Genomic DNA, 21808 nt, shown 5'->3' on the forward strand with positions numbered 1-21808 from the left:
CACTTAACGTTAAACATTTTGCTGTTAATGGCAAGTGCAATGCATGAATGACTTTGCTTAGTTATTTGGGTGTTAATGTTGCAGGCTACTGCTGCTGCTCCTGCCTGTCCACCCATTGCTTGTGGCTTTTGTATTGCCTCCTTGTCTAAACACCAACTAAAGCTGTGGCACTCCTGTTTGGCAGACTTTCAGTTCTACCAGCTACTCCATTTGTTTCTATTTTTAAAAAATGCTTTGCAAGTGGCTTGTGAACATTCATATTCAGGATGTAAGTGTGGCACCTTAACACCGACTGTCTCCCCCATCCCCACAAACAACCCCTTCAGGATACCTAAGCAGGCTAACTGCAGTGGATGCCTCCTCTCCTCCCCATCTTAGTTCCAGTGAACTTTAACATATGAGCAATTCACCAGTGCCCACTTTGTAAAGTAATGTAATTACAGCTGTCTAATAGTGAATACAGATACTAATTATCTTAGTACTGTTTTGCACTGACTTTCTACTTTTGTTAATATGTATTGTAGCCAAAACTGTATGGTAAAGGCAATGTTTTAATCATGCTTTCAACTTCATTGTCATTATTTAGCACTAAAAGGATTAGTCAAAGAAAAAATCAGTTTTCAGGGCAGTACATAATCAACTAGTAATCTTATATTTCAGGCACTGATCAGCTTTTAACCTTACAGTTCAGGCAGTGACAGTGAAAGGATACGAGTAAAACACTGTTATACCACAAAAAATTCTAGGGTAATTTATTTGTATTTAGAAAAAAAAATACTCTTCACAATTAATCTTACTGATATAAAAAAAAAAAATGGACCTTAAATTAAAGCTGTAGAAAACATTCAATCATATAAAACAATGACTTCAATAAATTCATATAACAACTGCATGCATACATTTGGCCAAATACATTTCAGTCAATTCCTAGGGTTATTCATTGTATAACTGACATTGTATACAAGGATGGCTTATGTAAGATCTGATTCAGAATCAGTAATATACTTTTCTTTGCAGTATATTTTTTTTAAATAACAGGACCTCTAGAAATAGCCACTGATTTAATACACAACAGCAATACGAACAAAGATGGCCAAAGAAAGGTAAGAAAATGAATACTAAGATGAAAGAAGTGAATACTGACAAGTTACCTGCACAAGCACTGCAAAGAAGGGAACTAATTTTGTAATACTTATTGAAAATGCAACCAACAAATTGGGCATTTAAAAGTATAAACACCACAAGACGTAAAGGGTATGTCATACCGACAGATCTGTCTTGAAGGATGAACAGGGAAGTTAAAACTACAAAAATAAACCAGTGCTTGAATTCAAGCACTGAAGAAACACTGCTGTAGTATACCATGTGATGCATGCTTCATACAACATTGATTGCTGTAATATGATTTGGTAGTAATAGACAGAACGATGAAGAAAGGCAGCCAAATTTAAAAATTAAAACATGAGAATGAAGAACGTAAATCAAAATGGTACAAAATTGTCAACAAACACAGGAATGAAACTTGGAAAGTGGAAACTCCTGAAAGGTTTAAGGCTCTAGATAGGTTGTGACAATGGGAAGGACAGACCAAGTAAAACATGGTCATGGAATTGAGCAGTACAAGAACAAAGCCTTCAAGCTCAGGCACGAATTGAGGTACAAGGAAAGGCAGGGCTAACACAACAAGGAGATTAACATGGAGAGCATGGGATTAAAATATCAAAGACAGCAGAAAATCTTCAAGATAGCATTTTTGTTGAAAGAAGAATGAATAAACTACAAACAGCAAGCATTATAATGACAGGAGCCCTTAAGACACCTGGAAATGTAGGACAAAATTCATGAATTGCAAGTAACTGGCAATTCTGCAATTCTTCAAACCAGTCAAGTATGAGCTACCCAGGGCATACAAACCTAATAAGCAAGTGGTACCAGGAAAAAGTTTAACAAAGTAATGGAAAGAGGAACAGAGGCAGTTGCTATAATGTAGCACATTCAAAATATCAGAGTTGCATCAATTTATACCGTTCAGGATCAGAGGCCACAAATGCACGTGTCAGTCACACTTATGATGCAGCTGCTCCTCGGTCTTTTATGTGGCTGCAGTGTTGTAGCTCCTACTCAGTCTTTTATGTAGCTGCAGTGTTAGCAATGTTTTACTATCACTCTCCCAGGATTAAACTGCAGTTTTTCATCATTGGGTTATCTTAAAAGCAAGATGAAAAATTAGACGAACATAACGAAAGCTGTTCATCAAGAAGACATTAAGCTGGTTCTTTATATACAATAAAAAAAATCCAAGTCTGCAGTGAAAAGTATATATCACCAGATTTAAATGTTGAGTTATGCCTCATCAATCAGACTCTTCAACAATGCCTCAATCAGATTCTATCTATACAGTAAACAAATTCATGGCTGCAGTGAAAATTATATACCAGTAAAAGATGCTAAATAATGCCTATAAAAGATGAACAGCAAGTCTTTAATTGCTCTTCCCCTTATTTGAGAATGTTACAGGAGTACTAAAACAGAGGCCCCTGCAAGATGTTACCAACTGATGATACAGTGTTAACGGCACAACCACAGGAAAGGGTTGTAAAAGTTTGTCCATTTACTTCCGTTAGAGTACATGGCAAACAAATGTTACAAATAAAAATATATCCTAGGATCTTGCAATCACAGGCTAACATCAAAATTAAAAGATATATTGAAAAAAATCTATTGAAAAGGCCCATTTTTGTAAGCACTGCAACATAACTTTCCAAACATACAATACCAATAAAATGCATTAAAAACGAAAATTATCAATAAAAAAGAAAGACTAAGCAAAATCTGCATATCATCATTTAATTTATGCCCATAATTATTACTGGAAACTTGACCACACCACTCTGTTGAAGCATCAGTTAAAATATCCATATCAACATTTAAAATTGTATGACAAGATTAGTCAAGCCCAAAAATTACGCCTATAAGAATTTACAAAATAAAGGGAGGGGGGTTGTATAAGCTAGGGGTGCAACACAAATTGAGAACTTGTAAATAAAAGTATTGTAATCAGAAATGGTAATGGGTTATACCATGATCCATGTAGCACATGTAAGGTGTTTAAAGGTAATTTCAACAGGCAATATTTACAAATAAATAAAGCTAAGCAAAAACACTGGTCTAGAAGCATGAGGTATATGTAAACCAGGTCAACCATGGGTTGATTAGCTTTTCATTTTCACTATGAAATTCTTGGAAATGCTGTGTTGTAAAAATACATTAATGGAACTACTTGAACCAAAAAGACTAATAAAATCCTGCCAAGATGTGGAGCACTCCTGTTACAGTACTAAAGAAAAACCTCTCTGTCTGTCCAACCTCAATTATCTAAAATTTATTCAAGACAACATTTTTCAAGCTAGCCCTTTGAGAATCTTTATATAATCAACAAAGTTTTGTCTTAATTATGAAACCTGATGGCAGGCTTTCAAACAAAACTGCTCTGTCATAACCTAATTATAGAATCTTAATCCATCCATGCTGTTTAAGTACATAGGTGTAACAGTCATCACATTACTGAACATTAGTATTGTGCATAAACATCATCACATCACTGGGCATTTCAATATACAGCCTTACCTTGATACAATTAATTTACTGCATTACATTAACTTCAATGTAAAAACAACTTGAGACCTTCACATACATAAACTGTATACTACTTTTGGCAAAACCATTCCTGCAATTACTATTTTCACTAACATCATTTTCAAAAGACAAGTACTACATAACTGGAATTCCGAAATGCACTTGGCCAATTACCAGCTAGGAAAACATTAGTCATTAATAACCTGCAACATTATACAAAATATTTTCTCAGAAAAACTGAAAGACAATGGTTTGAGCTTATAATTATTGGATAAAATAAATTCTCCTCTTCAGCAAACACCATAATTTTTTTAAGCCAAGGACAAATGCTGACAATGGTTGTGCAAATATTTCAAAATTGACATGCACGAGCAAAACTTTCTTATCTAAAAACATACATGGAATGAACTGTAACCTTTGAATTAAACTCTAAACTTTAGTGTTAAAGAATAATCTATAAATGCTATCATACATAAAACTAAAGTTAAATCAAAAGCAGCAAATTGTTGAATACCATCATCAGCCTTGTACATTATTTTGTCATCATTTAGGAAGTTCACTGGCAGTCTTATCAAAAAGTCTCTCTCTCAGACTCTGTAAAGAACAAATTTTAACGACAATGAATGGCCACGATATGGAATTTTCATACTCTAAACATTATACATAGACAGGTGCTTGAAAAATGGTGAAGGATTTGCGCAAAACCAAATTTCCTGAAGAATTCGATCACCAGCATTTTTTCAGTGTATAAATCAATGTCGAAGAAAGTAACCGACAAAATTTAGCAACTATAAGAGAAAACAGATGATTCATAAGAACAATTATTACTAATAAATAGTTTAACTAGATCACAGAGTTTGCATTCAAACTCTAACAGGGCTGAACCAAAAGGTTTGTTAGTGACATTGGATCCTATTTAATATATTGCAACTTCTCTTCTTACAAATTTATTGACTGCACAAAATGAAAATTATAAGGATTCTGACAAAACTTATTTCAAGGATATGGTCCAATTCTTGGTGTATGCTTAGTTGAAAGTTGGATAATCATTAAGATTTGTTGGACCAAAGGTTGATCTGCATTTTCTGGTTTCTAGGATTGGGTTATGTGCCTTACCAATATTTATGGTTCAGATGAGTGTGACTAGTTAGAAGACTGGGTAGTGTTACTTTAATGTTGCAAAATTTTTGGGAATGAACACCACCAGACCCCATTATCTTGTTGAAAAAGAAAATTTATAGATTTCTAGTACAGAACATACTTAACACAGCTTTTCATCAGCAGTATGAAACCAATCTCATAAGTCATCACAAATTAGGTTCTAATATTACACAAGAATTGGGTTCAACATAGAAATGCTTAATGATGTCAATTATACTATTACTAATGGTCAACCACACAAACTACTGTAAAATACCACAACAGTACTGGGTTTCTGGTTGGATAAACAGAAAAATGCTCATGATAGTGATAAAGAGTGGAAAGAATAAATGCAAAACTCACGAACACTGCCATAAACTCAAACCTCCCTGAGGATGTGATGCAACTAACTAACTGTTGACTTATCATTATCAGCTCATTTATAAAAAAAAAATTTTTTCATTTTATAAATTATAATTTTTAATTTGGATTAATCCTAAAACTTTTCTGCCAGGCAATTATTGCATTAGGTTACAGCAGTAAATTGTGTAGAGCTAATAGAGCAAATAACAACAGCGCATTTCTCATGATCCAAACATATAATAAAGTGAGCCAACTGCAAGCAAAAATTTTAGAATAAAACAATGTTGTGAGTTCAACTGCAGGCAAAATTAAAACAATGTTAACATACACCTCTCTCACCTGTAGTGTCACTGTCAGCTTCTGGGTAGAGGAGGAGATCTGGGCAATTTCTTCTCAGATGTCTGGTTGCCATAAGGCCATTCACAAACCTCTTGACCTCTGCCTCAAATTCAACAGGAACCTAAAATTAAAAATTCCAGTGAGCAAAAGTAACTACAAACACTGACAAAATTACACAGCTTATAGCTCCACAAGCACCAAATATAACCATGCAATCATAAGATGCCATTCTACAACCAATAATATATGCACTTACAACTGCAAATATAGCCTATAATAACTAGTCTTTCATCACTGATAATACCCCATGAAGAATGTCTGTTACCGTAAAAAAAAAAAAAACTTATGTACATATATTACGAAGCACATTTCCTCATTAAAATAAACCTTGCAGATCTGCCTATCCTGAGGAGATTTTCCTTTTGGTACACAGATGTGTTTTCAGTAGTTTCCAAATTTGGTTTTCAGCAGCTGACTCAAATTTTAATTAGTTGGATGAGAACTTAAGTTCCATTAAATTTCTTACTCCAGATCTTAGTTTCAACCTGTGACACTCATTCAATTAACTTACAATGCATGCGTCATTTATTTTTCATAATTCAGTTATTCTCCTTCGTATTCAAATATTCTCCACCTCACCATCCACCATATAGTATGAGATATACATACAACAATCTTGACTTTTCTTGTGTGACGGTCAATGATAAACTGCCTTGTAGAAGTTTTATCCCAGCTGTGACCAAACCGTGGAATTATCTTTCTAGTCATGCACTAGCACTGTTGAAGCCTCAAAAGTTCCAACAGGGTTTGAATGCTTTTTATTGAGCTTACTAGCATAATTTCTTACTTTGATTAATCCTATTTGTTTTTTTTTATTTCTCTCATATAGTTTTCATTTTTCTATACTGTGCTACTTTATCAGATTACTCTAGCTTCCCTTGTGGATATTAAGAAAATTTTTTTTCTTTGTGGATATTAATAAAGCATTAACTACATACAAAAATGAGCAATCAAATAACCATTACATTGGAGATTTACTGAACAAATAAAAAGTGATAGGTGTACCAGAAGACTTTCACCCCCAGTCCTTTACCATTCATCATCATAACAGCAGTCCTTTACCATTCATCATCATAACAGAAGAACCTACAAATAAATACAGCAAGTTGCCCAAGAGAGGTATTGGTTACAGAACCCTCATTAAAGTCTTAGGAATGTTTAAATGATGAAAGCAGGGAATGGAGGTGATAATTAAAAGTCAGTAACTCAACAAAGAGACTGTCCAGCCAGGATACAATGTTGTGGGAAAGGGGTATGGCTGAATGTAACAATACAATGTACTGGAATACATTAATACAATGTAACATATTACAAAGCACGTTAATACTGTGTAAATGATACACAGTCTCAAGATTACATAAAATGAATGGAATTAGATGAAAAGAGTTTTCCACAAGCAAACACCAAATCTACTATTAGTGTAAGGTCTGTACTGTATTCAAAAGTAAATAAGTACTGTAACAAAAAAATTCGCAACTTGCCACTCATGTTGCATGGCAAGCTGCAAACTAAAGAAAAATTCCAAATTTTAAAGTATTCTGTAACTTTCCAAGGTATACAAACTGAACCACAACTTCCATACATGAAGCTTCTCACGCAAGGCACTCTTTGGCTGTCACTGACTAAAAATACAGTCAGGAAAACAAAATCCTATTGGGTAGACCCAGCTATCTTGTAACCAGAGACAGCCTACCTCATCATTTTGTTCTCAGCTGAGCTGTTTTAAGTCACTGCATCATGCTCTCATTAGTGCCAAGTTTCTCCTTTGTGCATGCACACTTATCTGTGCTGCAAGGCTCCTTCCACTTCCAGCACTGTGTTGCTTCTCAGCAGCTCAGTGTTTTCAGCAAAAACCATAAGTAATGCCTACAGTGTATCACGTGAGGTGCACTAATGGCACTAAACCCAACAACCCCCCCCCCCTATATGGAACCTTTTTCTTCAATGATTTTCTTTACCATCTCACTGGCAAGCAGTCAGTATGTGCATATGAGATGGCAACTCTTCCCTATGATGAGCCACAACCATTGTAAATCCTTTTCAAGACAACAAACTCCATCAGTAAATCTCAGCACTTGGTGACCACCTTTCCAGAATATCTATTGAGTAACAAACTTGAGCAAATTTATGAATTACCCTTACCATTAAAAATTAGAATATTACACTGACTTTTGTTAGATGATATGCGTACAGAAGGTAATACTTACAGATATATTAACAAAACCAGACTGCACTCGTGGTTCAGTTCTTTCAACAATTTCCACCTCATACATCCTGGTTGGCCTTTTACGCTTCTGTCCAACCTTAATTTGTGAAGCTAATTTCCTTACCTGTAAGTGGTAAATACAGTTAAAAGGTAATGAGAAAAACCCTGGTTACGAGATATAATATGATGCAAGTAACTAACACGTGGATCAGAGCCATCATTCAGTAATGCTGTAATCTATTCAACTCTCCTGCAAGGACAGGAATTCAAATCATAAAAGACAACTTCCACTGCTCAGTACAGTAACAAATCAGCATTGTACAGACAGATGTTTGTTTACCAAATACATTAGTTGATAAACTTTGACTATGAACACTACTGGTAATATCAGGAAAATAAGAGAGACCACTCTTGGGAAGGATCTTTGTTGATTTGTAAGAACACTAAGAGTATACCTACCCTCTGACCTGTCCCTTCATCAAGATTTTGTGTGTTTACTGTGTTATTACTTGAATCGGAATTTGTAGTTTTCACAACTTGTTTCTCATCATTCGCCATGTCTCGGTATGGACACTTACAACATTTTATATCCACAATCTGTCGGCCGATCACCCTTCCAGTCTTACTGCAAAGTGAATAAATTTAAATATTGTCACATTTGAAATATACAAACCTCTTTACTCATAATAACCATGTTCCAAATGTGGAGCTTGTGCTTCCTGTGTCATAAACATTATGAAGGAATGAACCCAAAATAATTTACACAAACCTGCAATGAAGTGTTAAAACAAGACAAAAAGGTCTTCTGTTAGGGCCCCCAATGCATGATGTAAGGCACGTAATCTTGAAAAGTATTGTTGAATAATTCTCCCCTGGTGGTGGTTGAGGCAGAGGTACAGTAACTACCCGTCGCTCATCAGGAAGTGTTCTATACTGGCAATGTGAACTCTCTATCTGCACAATATGATCAGCTACCTGTCCTTCACCTGCTAAGAAAAAAGTCAACCTTAAAACTAACAGTTCTTCAACTGTTCAGGAAAAAAATTCTACCTTTTACATCTACTTTGCTAAACAAAACACTGATTTATAAAAATACCATAAAATACTTTTTTTCCCTAATCTTATTCTAATCTTTTAGTTCAATAACAGCCGAAGCAAAGAACGCACAAGATACTCCACATACTGTATATGAAAGAGTAAGTTTGTATACATTTTGAGAAAACCAACTGACACACTGGAATCCATAAAAAGTAAACTCTTGAAGCATCACTGTTTCCATGAATCAAAACAGAGTATTTTATCAGCCATTCGAGAAAGAGTAACTTTATGTCAAACAAGTCATCAGGCTAGGCTGCAATTACCACCATCATATGGTTTCTAATAATTACCGTTATAAGAAATAAGTGCAATGCAAACTGACCAGAGAGAGATAGCACAGAAATAAACCAAATTGCACATTATTATTTCAACTAACAAATCTCATAAACAATACCACAAATGAATCAAGACACTCATTACCTGAAACCATCAACTTGACAACTGTATTCAAACAAGGCTCATAATTCATTTACTAAAAAGTTTAGTCTTTCCTTTTATAAAGCATACAAAATTACTTTTTCTTCTAAATAATGTGTATTTCTCCAAGCTATAAGAACTGGAGCCTTTACACAGAGGTACTACAAGCACAAACTGGAAACTGGTATGTGAGAAAGAGGAAGTCAATTGCACTTGAAAGGGAGTCAAAATTGTTACAAAGGATAAAGATTAGCCAGGATTGCTTCCCAAGCCACTGCAACATTGTCTATTGGTATCGAGTATCACCTACTCCTGTGAGCTGGATTTAAAACAGGTCCCAGAGGATATGAATAGACAAGAAATACGTGCACCTCTGACTCCCGCACAGTACCTCTGGAAAAGCCCAAAGGCAGGGCAAGAGTTTCTACTTCTAAGAAGAAAGGGAAGAGGAGGGATCATGAGCAAGCAAAGACACAATGTGTTACTACCCTAACACTATTCTCCTTGTATTTCAATACATTTTTATCAATTTATTAACTTTTTTGTTCTTCTTTTTGTAATAAGTGGGATCTCTTCTTTATGTATTTCTCTTCACCTTCTCTTCCTGCCTCCTAATGAACACCAAATCTTTGGAGGCGTGAATTTCAAGCAAATGGCCCCTGTGGGCTTGTTCCATCAGAATAGGTTTCATCTTTTGAATAATAATATAAAATAATAATAATGCTTGTAGATCTCCAAGCCAACCCTACCTAGAGCAGTACATTCAAAGGAAGGTAATGTACGCTGTCATCCCAACTAGTGTGAAGTCTTACCACTCTACACACCTACAAAATCTTAGGACAGGGACAAGGCATATAGAAGACAAAGACCAGGAATGGGAGGAAACTGGGATTCTCTTACAGGAATCAAAACAGAAATGGGAGGGTCAACAAGGTTGACTTCTTGAGCCAAGACAGTATGAACATCAGCAATATCAAATATGGACCCCTTAGCTGAAAGTGGTCCAAGAATGACATGAATGAGGGTATTCCAAATCATCTTATTCTACTCCAAATATTCCATCACCATACCCTGATGAGCCCGCATAGCCGGAGCAGGCATAGGCAAACCACAAGCCATGGTTGGGAAGTGCACTCTGCAACCTCTCAATGCAGTCATTGCAAGGGTAATCTTTAGCAGACATGCAAGGGCTGCCATGGTCAGAGAGCACATGTTGTGACGACCCCACACTCTCATCCCCCCTCATACTAGGATACCATGGGAGAACGAGCAGAAGCCGTGTTTGTCAGGTTCGATGGACCAAAAAAGGTTTAGCACTATTAAAAGCAGAGGGCCCAGTTATCAGCTACATAGAGAAGTACAAATGCAAGTTTTTCTATTTAAAATTCTTCCAAGGCAAATAAGAAAAAATCCAATAATTCTTACCAAATTATGTTTACAGTCAGCAGAGCCATCAATTAAGGAAGACCAAGTAACTTTAACCTACATAACTACAAGTTTGGCTACAATATGTACATTGACACCAAATTCAACATTTTTTTTTTTTTTCAAATACTTGTTCCACATGCTTAACAGAAACTTGCTACTCTTTCATATCAGTTCTTGGGCCATAGGCCTAAATACTGAAGGGGTAATAGTATGGAAGCACTGTACCATAAAAATAAATTAAAAGCTTTCATGAGATCCACATTTGCTATCATTTTGCCGGGAAACCAAAAAATTTGCAACTGTAGTTGACATCTTACCACTACCATTTTGACTTTTGCAGTTGTAACATCTCAGAACCGGATCTTTCATGTGCTGACTCTGCTTGAAGACTGGGGTAAATGTGACAGTACCCTCAACCGAGGGATTTACAGAGATGCTCAATGGGACTGCTATCTGAGACACAACATACAGCTTGTTCATGGTCTGACTGTAGCACCACTGGAAGAAAATTAAAAAAATAATTAACAAACAAAGGCTACTATAGCTAATCAAGAAAACCCTAGACTTCCTCACAGCAGTTGTTAACGCAACTGGTAGAATTGCAGTAATATTCAGTAAATTAATAAACTGTATATAGAAAATCACATCTGAATAACAAAAAAAATCTACATAAAATATACAAAGGATAAAGTAAATTCCTTACACTTCGGGAACTACTTCTCTGAAGGTTGCAAATTCAAATTCTACCACATAAAATTTTTTAACCTGTCAGCTTCCTAAGCTTACTGCCTTAAACTTTGGCCATACAAACAAACAATATTAGTGTTAATGACAGGTAACAGAATCTTTGCAAGCTTTCAAGTTTAAAGGGCACGCAGAAAGTACCTGTGTTATAGGTACATACCTTATTTTTGTCTTTATTGTCAGTAGTAATTGAGGCAGTGAAGTTAAACTGACCAGTCCAAGGCTGTAGAGAAGGCACTCCAAATGGTAAAACAGGAGCAACAGTTGGAGGTGCTGTTAGTTCTGGCAATGACGAGTCACCAACAAACCCAGGTCTGCCGACATCTGACGGCTAGAGATTAATGTACTGTAGCTTTATATGTGGTACCACTACATAGAATACAAATGAATTTTATTTTACAGAACATGAAAATTTTAAGTAAGAGGCAGCTAGACACATTCCAACGTTGAAAGTGAAACTGTCAGCATCTGTCCTGGGTACTGTATAAAATGTTTCATTACTCTAAAAATTACATTAAAATAAGCAGTAGAGTATTTATTTCAACTACATTCATACCTCGGTCAACAGACGTCTTGATTAACGAGCAATTCAGTTGAAGGAGGTTTCCATTATCAGGAGTTTGCTTGGTTAAAGAATGTACAAAGAAAACCAACTAAATCATGTATATATGAGAATAATGCATCGTGTTCCTAGTTGCACAAAGGGAAAGTTTCAGTCTACATGTGAGTCTCACTACACATCTCTGCTGAACACTTATTTTTTTTTTTTTATTATCGAGTGCTAAGCACAGTACAGGCAGTCCCCAGTTTACGACGGAGGTTCTGTTTTTACGCCGCATCTCAAACCGAAAATCGTCAAAAAACCAAAAAATCGTCGAAAATCGTCAAAGATCCTAAGAAAACCTTACTTTTAATGCTTTGAGTATATCAAAAATGAAGTAACCTGCATTTTTATTGAGTTTTTCATAAAAAAAAAACTCCAAATTTTGATTGTTCTGCCGTTTTGGAGCCATATTTCTTCTATCGGATCGGCATACAACGTGTCGTAACCCCGGACCATGCGTCGTAAACTGGGAAATAATTTGTGATGAATATATTTGAAAAGCGTCATAACCTTGGAACGTCATATGCCGGACCCGTTGTAAAGCAGGGGCTGCATGTAATTAGTTAAGTCATCTGGGCCCTGAAAATACTACAGATGTGAGGAAAGCTCAGCCTGTTATAGAGGATATTGTGCCTCTGGGAAAGTCCATGGGCTTGGAAGTCAAGTAATGATGAGGAGGAGGAGGAATTGGTGAAGGAGCATAAAGCAGAGCTCACCACATTATTGCAGAACTTTCAGAGGGCCCAGCAACAAAACAGCTGACAAACTGCCTTCAAAAGAGGAAGAGGGAAAGGAGGATGTTGCTGATTCATTACACACACACACACACACACATAAACATGGGGGGGGGTTGCCAAAACTGGGTGCAACACAATGGTTTCCTTGAAAAGATATAACCCTGTCAAAGCTGTAACAAACCATATTATAAACTCGTTGAATAACAATGATATACAGGCAGTCCCCAGTTCACGACGGGTCCAGCTTACGTTCCGTGGTTACAAAGCTTTTCAAATATATTCATCTGAAATTATTTCCCAGTTTAAGACGCTTGTTCCAGGGTTACGACGCCGATCCGACGGAAGAAACATGGCTCCAAAACAGCAGAATAATAAAATTTGGAGTTTTTTTTTGTTAATGAAAAACTCAATAAAAGCAAGGTTTTCTTTGGATATTTGACTATTTTCGACGATTTTCACTTTATAAAGTGGCATAAGAACGGAACCCGTCGTAAACCGGGGACTGCTTGTATCTGCTTTTAAGAACATTTTACACTGCACGCAAAAACAAACACCACTGGAAAGGTTTTATCTTCCTCACCACCTTTCACACATGACATCAACTCTCCCAATTAGCCTACTGTATAACTGAGAACAAATTTGCATTCATTTTGCCTATTTACTTTTTTTTTTTTTTCCATAAGTTCTGCACACTAGGCTTGTTAAATTAAGAGGTCTGGCACAGATTAATCCCATCCCCATTACTCCCTATGGGAACACTTCGCTCAGCTTATGTATACTCATTTCAAGAAAAGCCTTCTGGAATGGATTAAGTCCGTTAATCTAGGTAGGACTGTATACATTTTATAACTGCAAATACACTTCATGTAATTCCATACACTTCCGTTGTCACTGCATACACACGCACCTCAACCCGGATTAAACGTAAATTCTTGAAATCTGTGAATACAGTACAACTTTTAACAGATCATGACCACTCAATTCTAAATCAAATATAATCCCTAAGTAAAACAAATCCTATTAATCCTAAATCTCCCAAGGCAAGCTTTTGAACTCCATGAAGAGAGAGGGGAAAAAAACAACCTTCCCATAAATATACTCTCCCACTGAGGTGCTATAAAATTAGCTGAATTTAACCACAGGAATGTGTGCATGGATTGCTTGCAACAAATACCTGAACCCTTATATACCCAGTAATAACAGTGACTTGAATTTTTAAAAAGTACCAATATATCTAAGGTTCAAGTAAATCAACAACGTACCTAAGGTTCAAGTAAAAGCGCATGACAAAAGAAAACTAGTTCCAACGCACTGTAAAAGGTGTAACTATAATGATGGGGAAAACACCAACATTACTGCCAAATACGAATACTGATTTTTCTATGCACCAAAAAATAACAAGAAATCCATTGCTCACGACGAACTTTATCGTCAATTCACACTTTTACTGCCATTAACCGACACACACCATAAAAGTAATATCTCATGACCAGCAAAGAGAATTCCTAGATTAGTACAGGGTAAGCACATCAAAAACATCCTTACTGGTACATTATACAATACTGAATGTAATTCTGTACTTCTTAAAATTTAGCCATAACGCACGTACTGTACGTCTCAGTCACTCACCATCTCCGTCACTGAATCCCATGGCATAGTCTGGAAAGGCTGCCCGTCTTGATAATTCTGTACTGACTGTTGCTCCTCACGTCTCTGTTGGGCATGGTGCCCATCAAAACCCTGTTCAACCAAATGCTCTCTCTCCAGCTGATTTGGGTACTGAATGCCAGGCTGCTGACCTCCAACATAAATGGAAGTGCCTTGATTATACTGGTATGCATGTTGTGAATGATTGGTCAACACCCTCTGCTCAGCAGGGTGTGGTGATTCCACCAAACTTGTAAACACCCTCTGCTCAGCAGGGTGTGGGGATTCCACCAAACTTTCAAAGTTTCCATTTATCCCCTGAGAGAGATCTTGGTCGATCATATCATATATGTCATCACTCAAGAGCTGCTCTTCTTTTTCCATTTTCTGTGAAAATAATGGGGAAAAAATTAAGAAAATATGCAAGACACAAACACCACCACAATGTCAACCCTGACTAATAGAAGTTGGGTGAGGAATTCAGATAAATTGTAATGAATGTGTAGTACAAAGTATATGGATAAAGAGAATTTTTTTTAGGTTTACTCTAAATTCAAAATTAACTATAGCTTCTATATGTTAAATTACAGAAAAGAAACAATCATAATACACTGCACATGCATTCTAAAGTCAAATAAAAGCCTCATACCTGAAACACTAGGATTGAAATGAAGATGTACAAGAAACACCGATACCTTCTTCCATTAAAATACGTGAGATATACTAACCATGTTGACCTTCTGATGCTTGTTGCCATTCAAGTTAAAGGCCCTAGGTTAGGGTCGAGTTAGGTTAGGTAGGATGTATCCCTGCAATTACCCCAGGTATAATATTCAAGCAGGGTTGAGAAAATCAAGTACAGTGACCTAGATTAGATCAAGTAAATAATATTTGCACAAGGTAAGGGGAGGAATCTAGTATGCCCTAGGTAAGGTAGGACTGGAAGGCCCAGGTTAGGTTACAAGACTATGCATCCCTGTGATTTACAATTACAGTAACACTTTAAATGCCTGAATTCTACATTTTCATGTGAGACTACTTTCCCTGTATCAGAATATAAAAACTGGTCAATTTCTCAATTATACGTAACGCCCATTTCACTCTACAAATGAGCACAGTATTTGGCTTTTCACTGCTGTCCTTGCATCAAAAATTAACGAGAGCTGATCAAAAGCACGAGAAGCCTAAGCCTGTAACTGTGTATTGTGTGTTATTTATAAGTCATATCATAAAACCCATATAAATTAGTTGATCTGGCATCTGAAATTACCATTTTACTTTGTATACTAATGACTCTAGTTTTCTATGCACTGAACATTCAAGTTCCAAATCAATAAGAGTGAAATCATACTTTTATTGAGAAAAACGAGCAATGTATAAACAAAGGCAGTGGCACATGCATTGGAAGGAGCTAAATCTGGGCTGTTTATCATAGCAATAATAATGAAGGGTATTACATAGATAGGCACAGATATATGGAAGAGGGGAGGGAGGTCTGGATGAGCAGAATGGAAAATCAAGACCTGAAAACCAACTTGTGCAAAATTACTTTTGAGTGGATTGGAAAGAAAGAAAAGGGAAAACAGTACAGGGCAGGAAAAGCACCTCTTCCACCACGTTCAATTACCGGAATTGGAATACAAAAATGTACACCTTACCACTATGGCCTGGTATGCAAGGTTTGCAAGGGATGAACTTCTGTATTACACCTGTATTACGTTGATTTATGGTGCTATAGGTCAGGTTTGGCTATGGCAGCCCAGTTAGCAGGACCTAGCACCTCAAGTTAGGCTAGGTTGGGAAAGGTAAGCTTACGATGCATCTCTTTAATTATCACTGTGGAATGCCCTTATAATGTGTTTTGTGACTGATTCCTGATATATATATATATATATATATATATATATATATATATATATATATATATATATATATATATATATATATATATATATATATATATATATATATATATATATATATATATATATAATATATATATATATAATATATATATATATATATAATATATATATATATATAATATATATATATATATATATATATATATATATATATATATATATATATATATATATATATATATATATATATATATAATATTTATCCAATTGCTTATACAGAGCTTTATGGACTTTTGGTCAGTCAAATTTACATGACATACAATAATGGTAAAAATATACGTTGTGCTAACGGAAATACACACACACAACAGGAGGTTATTTTGCAACATCAACAAGTGAGAAATGCATGAAACGGGAGACGGCCAGTTGGGGGAAATATATGGCTCCTTTAGTTGGCAAGAAATCGGTTAGCTATCAGACCACTTTGCTAATCCGGGTCAAGCAACTTTGGGCATGCTACGACGCCCAGAGATGATTCCCGATCCTTACAGATGACAAGGGGCATTTTAACTCTAATATTCATTATCTGTAATCTTCCTGAATTTATAAAGCCTCTAACAAAAAATATTTCGTTGCGGGCAAAACTCAGAAGTGGTCAAAAAACACTAGCAACCCGCTGGTGACTTGGATAACCTTGATGCCGGGAGTTGCCGATCCTGCAACACACGGAAAATTCCTTCCCAATAGGCTCCTTACCTTTAAATGCCGCGCACGTCAGTTCTCCTAATGTTACAGCTATCTTTCCTTTCTAACATTCACAATTTAATTAGAAGTAAAACATTGCGTGGGTGTTCACTAAGGCAGCTTCTTTCGTACGTTCACACTCTGAAGCTCACACTTGAAGACTAAACTTCTCGGGCCTCAATTACTCACGTGGATTTTAAAACGTCGCGCCAACTCCGGAACAGATGGCCACTACACTTTTTTCAATCGTCTCCAGTGTGTATCTACATGAATTTGCAAGTGATACAATACCTCTTACATATATTCAATGGTATTTATTAAATTTTATGAAGAGAAGTCATGCACACACTACCTACACTTCTAGACATGCATGTCAATGCTATCTGTTTTTAAACTAGCTGGCAACTAAACGTGATGAGTGGCCACAGTTGCCTTTATGGAGAGAGAGAGAGAGAGAGAGAGAGAGAGAGAGAGAGAGAGAGAGAGAGAGAGAGAGAGAGAGAGCATCTTCTGTATGCCAGCAAACTCATGCACTGTATAGCATTGGTTACAATGACGTTTCGCAACTACTCAGAAGTATTATGTTCTGGCTGATCAAAAGTCAACAGCCAACTACCACGCGAAAAGATCTGCCACACAACATTTATGATCAAACAAAAAATATAAAAGACATAACGGAAAGCAATTGTGAGGGCGACGAAAACTACTGGAATCCTGACGTCCATACATAAACGAATTACTAATCCGTGAATTATTAATAAATATATTAATGAATGCATTGACAATGCTGCCTGTACATAACTACGTCATCACAAGACTTGTTCACTGTCTATGATTGTCTACTCATAATTGCATACTAACAGTCTTTAACGAGTTTCTTTGGTTACATAGCACTGAAAGCAGATTTTTTTAACGTAATAACACATAAATATGTAAAAGACCTACAGAAATATGACACAGAAATTATAAATACGAGAGAAGAGCTTCGATAAATTTATAGATTATTGGGACTAGCTGCAAGAAGACGAACCTGAGCAAAAATAGCCTGTGAATAAATCAGCTCCCAGATTATTCCATAAGAAGTCCAGCAACTGAAAGTGAGTGAAAACTTGTGGACACCTTAGGGAAGAACACTCAGGGATGGTATGTTAGGTAGCGTGTTTTTCTTTTATTTCTCTTATACAGTTTACTTCTCGTTTCTCTTTTCGTTCTGGGTTGCTTTTAGCTATTGGATCACTTGGGCTTATTGCAGTTTGGCCAATAATAATAATAATAATAATAATAATAATAATAATAATAATAATAATAATAATAATAAGAAGAAGAAGAAGAAGAAGAAGAAGAAGAAGAAGAAGAAAAAGAAGAAGAGGAAGGAGCTATGTCACGGAAGAACAAGTTATTCAAGAAAAATAAAGAAAAACATAAATGTACTTTGTAAACTCAGGAATATACAGTATATACACAGTGAAGTTGTGTGGCTATCGTGTGTGTGTGTATATAATATATGTATATGTATGTATGTATATATATATATATATATATATATATATATATATATATATATATATATACACAAAATATTATGTCTTTCAAGAAAGCGAGAGAATTATGTCTTTACGACAACACAAACTCACCTACCACGAAGACAGCGAAACTGACGGTCAACTCAATCTAAATTCCAGCCACAATATGATGCAACGGCAATCAGCAACGGCGCACAGAAAAACCTCTCGGAAGCGGGCTCGTACCACACTTTTGGAAGAACGTTTTAGTCCAAAAGACGACCCCCACTCAATGCCAACTGGTGTTGCATACGTACCCATCCCAAAGACTGCCTACTAAAAGTGGGTGGGTGGGTCTCTCTCTCTCTCTGCTTCTTTTCCATCCCACCATCTTCGTTGAGTATTTTAACGGGTGACTGCATGGCACTTAACATTTTCCTCTTGACTAAATGCAAAGGTTCAATGTTGTCACGCCAGCTTTAGTAGCCATAAATCACTCAGTCAATCCAAAGGTCAGCAGGCGATTAATTTACGCTACCAAATCACACTTGCTTTCCTCGTTATTCTACTGTTCTTCGGATATATTACTGACGGGAATCCATGCTTTCCGGTTTAGTGAAGTTAAAAATTATTTTTGTATTCGATCGCAACCGTAACCCAATATCAAACCAAAGACTTTTTTCCCTTCGATTATGTAAATTTGATGCTTGTCAATCTGATTAAGTCTTGATTACATGATGAGCCTTTTAGCAATTACTTAATTTATGGGACAAATCACTGACTAATCAAAATTTTCACTGAAGCTTAACACTTCAAGTCATAAAAACAATCATTATATGTAAATGGCAGAATATATGGAATGAAGAACCTGAAAATAATAAAATAGATAAAATCAAGTGCTGTGATAAAATCCAGTGTTGGAAAATGGAGTTCGTCATACCAGAGAGACACACACACACAAGTATTCTGACGCGTCTTCGAATAGGCCACACTCGTTTGACACATGGACACTTAATGAACAGTCCATTGGCCCTCCTCCCAAATGCCCAGATTGCAAAGTGTTGATAATTGTCACACATGTATTATGTGTATGTCCAAAATATAACATGCGATTATCAACTTTTGGGAATAGACCAATGAAGGAAATTTTGTCATAATCTCCTACAATTTCAGTAATAGCAATTTTAATGTTCATGAGGAGCTGTGATTTAACTGATAAAATATGAAAAGCAAATAATAGAAATACGAAAACCCTTAGGGGTCTAATGAATTTTAGAACAACAATTTTAAAATTTCAATAAATTTATTTTAAATTTTAATATACCTTTTTAGTGAATACAGTATATATGGAATCGTGAATATGCATGTATTTATTGTGTGTGTGCTCCAGTATGAGAGTGTGTGCCTCTCAGCAGTTTTTAATTTCATTATCATTCATTCACCACTATAACGAATGACCTTTTTGGTTCCAGTGCTTGGCTTCCAATCCCTCGGGCCAGCCCTACGAGAGTTGATAGTCAGCTCAGTGGTCTGGTTAAACTGTTTTGATAAAAATAATTATTGACCATATATATAAAAATATATATATATATATATATATATATATATATATATATATATATATATATATACCAAAACAAAAAACTAAGCAAGGGTTTCCGGGTGCCTAGAATCGTAGTGTAGCTTATGACGGACAAGGGTGGGGTGCCCCAACCCTGGATGGGGGTGCAACCAAACGTTTTGTAAAATGCTGACGTCACAAGTGGTCTTCCTTTCCTCCTCTGAGCGCGAACAGACAACAAAAAACGATACAGAAATCGATCCTTATTAGCCTATAGCCTATGCCCTTCTTCCTCGGATACACTGTATATCTTCCGTGGCATAAACCAAGGAATCTTTCAATTTTTTTCCCCGATTTCTTTGAGACGATTGCTGCTTTTCCTCTCTGTTTATACGTAATCATATTTCTTAAACTATTAACACGTTAAACTAATCTCTCCCATATTCATTCTGACGTAATAAGTCTCATTTTATTTTTTGTATCAAATTTTGGTTAATTCTAGGCCAATACCCTCCAAATTTCTACGTTCCTGAAAGCCAAAGGAAATTAAATGCAAAAAATTTGCGCATAGGCTTACCTAACCTTCCCTTAATTTTTCACAACGCCGCCAAAAATATGACCCGTTTATAGTTACTACACGATTTTGCACTGAAGGGAACAACTGTCAATATTTGCCATTTTATAGTTTATGTTGCACACAGATTACGTTAAACGATGTACCTAATAACTTCAGGTGAATATATAAATAAATATGACTGCTCGATGTAGTCGTACGCTAGAATTACAATGCAATACTCCCAATTTAGTTCACAAATAACTATTGAACATCAAAGCACATGATGACGCGTAACAAATGCAAAGTCGTGACTATAAGCATCTGATCGTTTAGTATCCCATGTACAAGAATTCTTTTATATTTTTTATATATCACGAAAAGTCCGAAGTGGTATAACATGTCAAGAATCGACGGTAATATGAAAACATCACACATTAATGGGAGACGGGTAAATAAGAATACTATAAGTGCAAGGGTTTTCAACTTGAAACAGTAGGCCTATATTCCTAACTTTCCTCGTGGGGAGGGGATCGATCCTGGTCCAAGTAAAAAGGCACAATAAAAGGTAATCCAGTCATAAAGGTCAACAACAAAAAGATGAAAAATGCAGTAGGAGACTGAAACCGGAAATGCGTCACAGATTTACCGCTGATCCGATAATAACATAAAGTACGTTTTCGGCAGAAGATGAGAGAGACCGCCCGCTCCGCCGGTCCACCGAGAGCTTTGACTGATGGCAAACTACCCAAGCAAAACCCCAACCCCACCCCCGACCCCCAAAATGGACCTGGGGTCTAAGACCTGGCTGTTGACCCTACCAGAAGGAAAGATTAAGGTTTGAAAAAAAGATAATGGGGTTGCTCTAAAGAATTTACGCATTCAGGTGTATTTTAATGTATTTTCCTGGCGAAGACCATTCCTTTCTCATCGTCGTCTTCATAATTTTACAAATACGTGGGTAAAACCGGATATTCTCTCTCTCTCTCTCTCTCTCTCCTCTTCAACAAACGATTCAACTGCCTTCTCTCTCTCTCTCTCTCTCTCTCTCTCTCTCTCTCTCTCTCTCTCTCTCTCTCTCTCTCTCTCTCTCTCATCTTCAACAAACGATTCAACTGCCTTCGCATCAAGTATTAAAAATGTAAACTATCCACTGTCCAGAAC

General features: G+C 36.2%; 1 protein-coding gene across 13 annotated transcripts in view; it reads right to left on the minus strand.

The window, feature by feature from the left end:
- Positions 1–728: 728 nt before the first annotated feature.
- Positions 729–21808, minus strand: part of LOC136848248 (cellular tumor antigen p53-like) — a 28732-nt gene continuing 7652 nt past the window's right edge. Inside the window, exons 1-9 of one of the 13 annotated variants that reach the window (XM_067120622.1) lie at positions 18663–19398; positions 14402–14806; positions 11592–11762; positions 11005–11185; positions 8514–8730; positions 8204–8369; positions 7746–7868; positions 5479–5599; positions 729–4230 (exon numbers count right to left, since the gene is read on the minus strand). In XM_067120622.1, coding sequence (XP_066976723.1) covers positions 4208–4230; positions 5479–5599; positions 7746–7868; positions 8204–8369; positions 8514–8730; positions 11005–11185; positions 11592–11762; positions 14402–14803 — 1404 coding nt within the window. In that variant the 5' untranslated portion in view covers positions 14804–14806; positions 18663–19398 and the 3' untranslated portion in view covers positions 729–4207. Of the gene's footprint in view, positions 4231–5478; positions 5600–7745; positions 7869–8203; positions 8370–8513; positions 8734–11004; positions 11186–11591; positions 11763–14401; positions 14807–17040; positions 17192–18662; positions 19399–21808 lie in introns of those variants that run through there. The other 12 variants (XM_067120624.1, XM_067120621.1, XM_067120613.1 and 9 more) reach the window with 12 other exon arrangements.

The sequence above is a fragment of the Macrobrachium rosenbergii genome, chromosome 18 (assembly GCF_040412425.1).
Source record: "Macrobrachium rosenbergii isolate ZJJX-2024 chromosome 18, ASM4041242v1, whole genome shotgun sequence".
NCBI lineage: Eukaryota > Metazoa > Arthropoda > Malacostraca > Decapoda > Palaemonidae > Macrobrachium > Macrobrachium rosenbergii.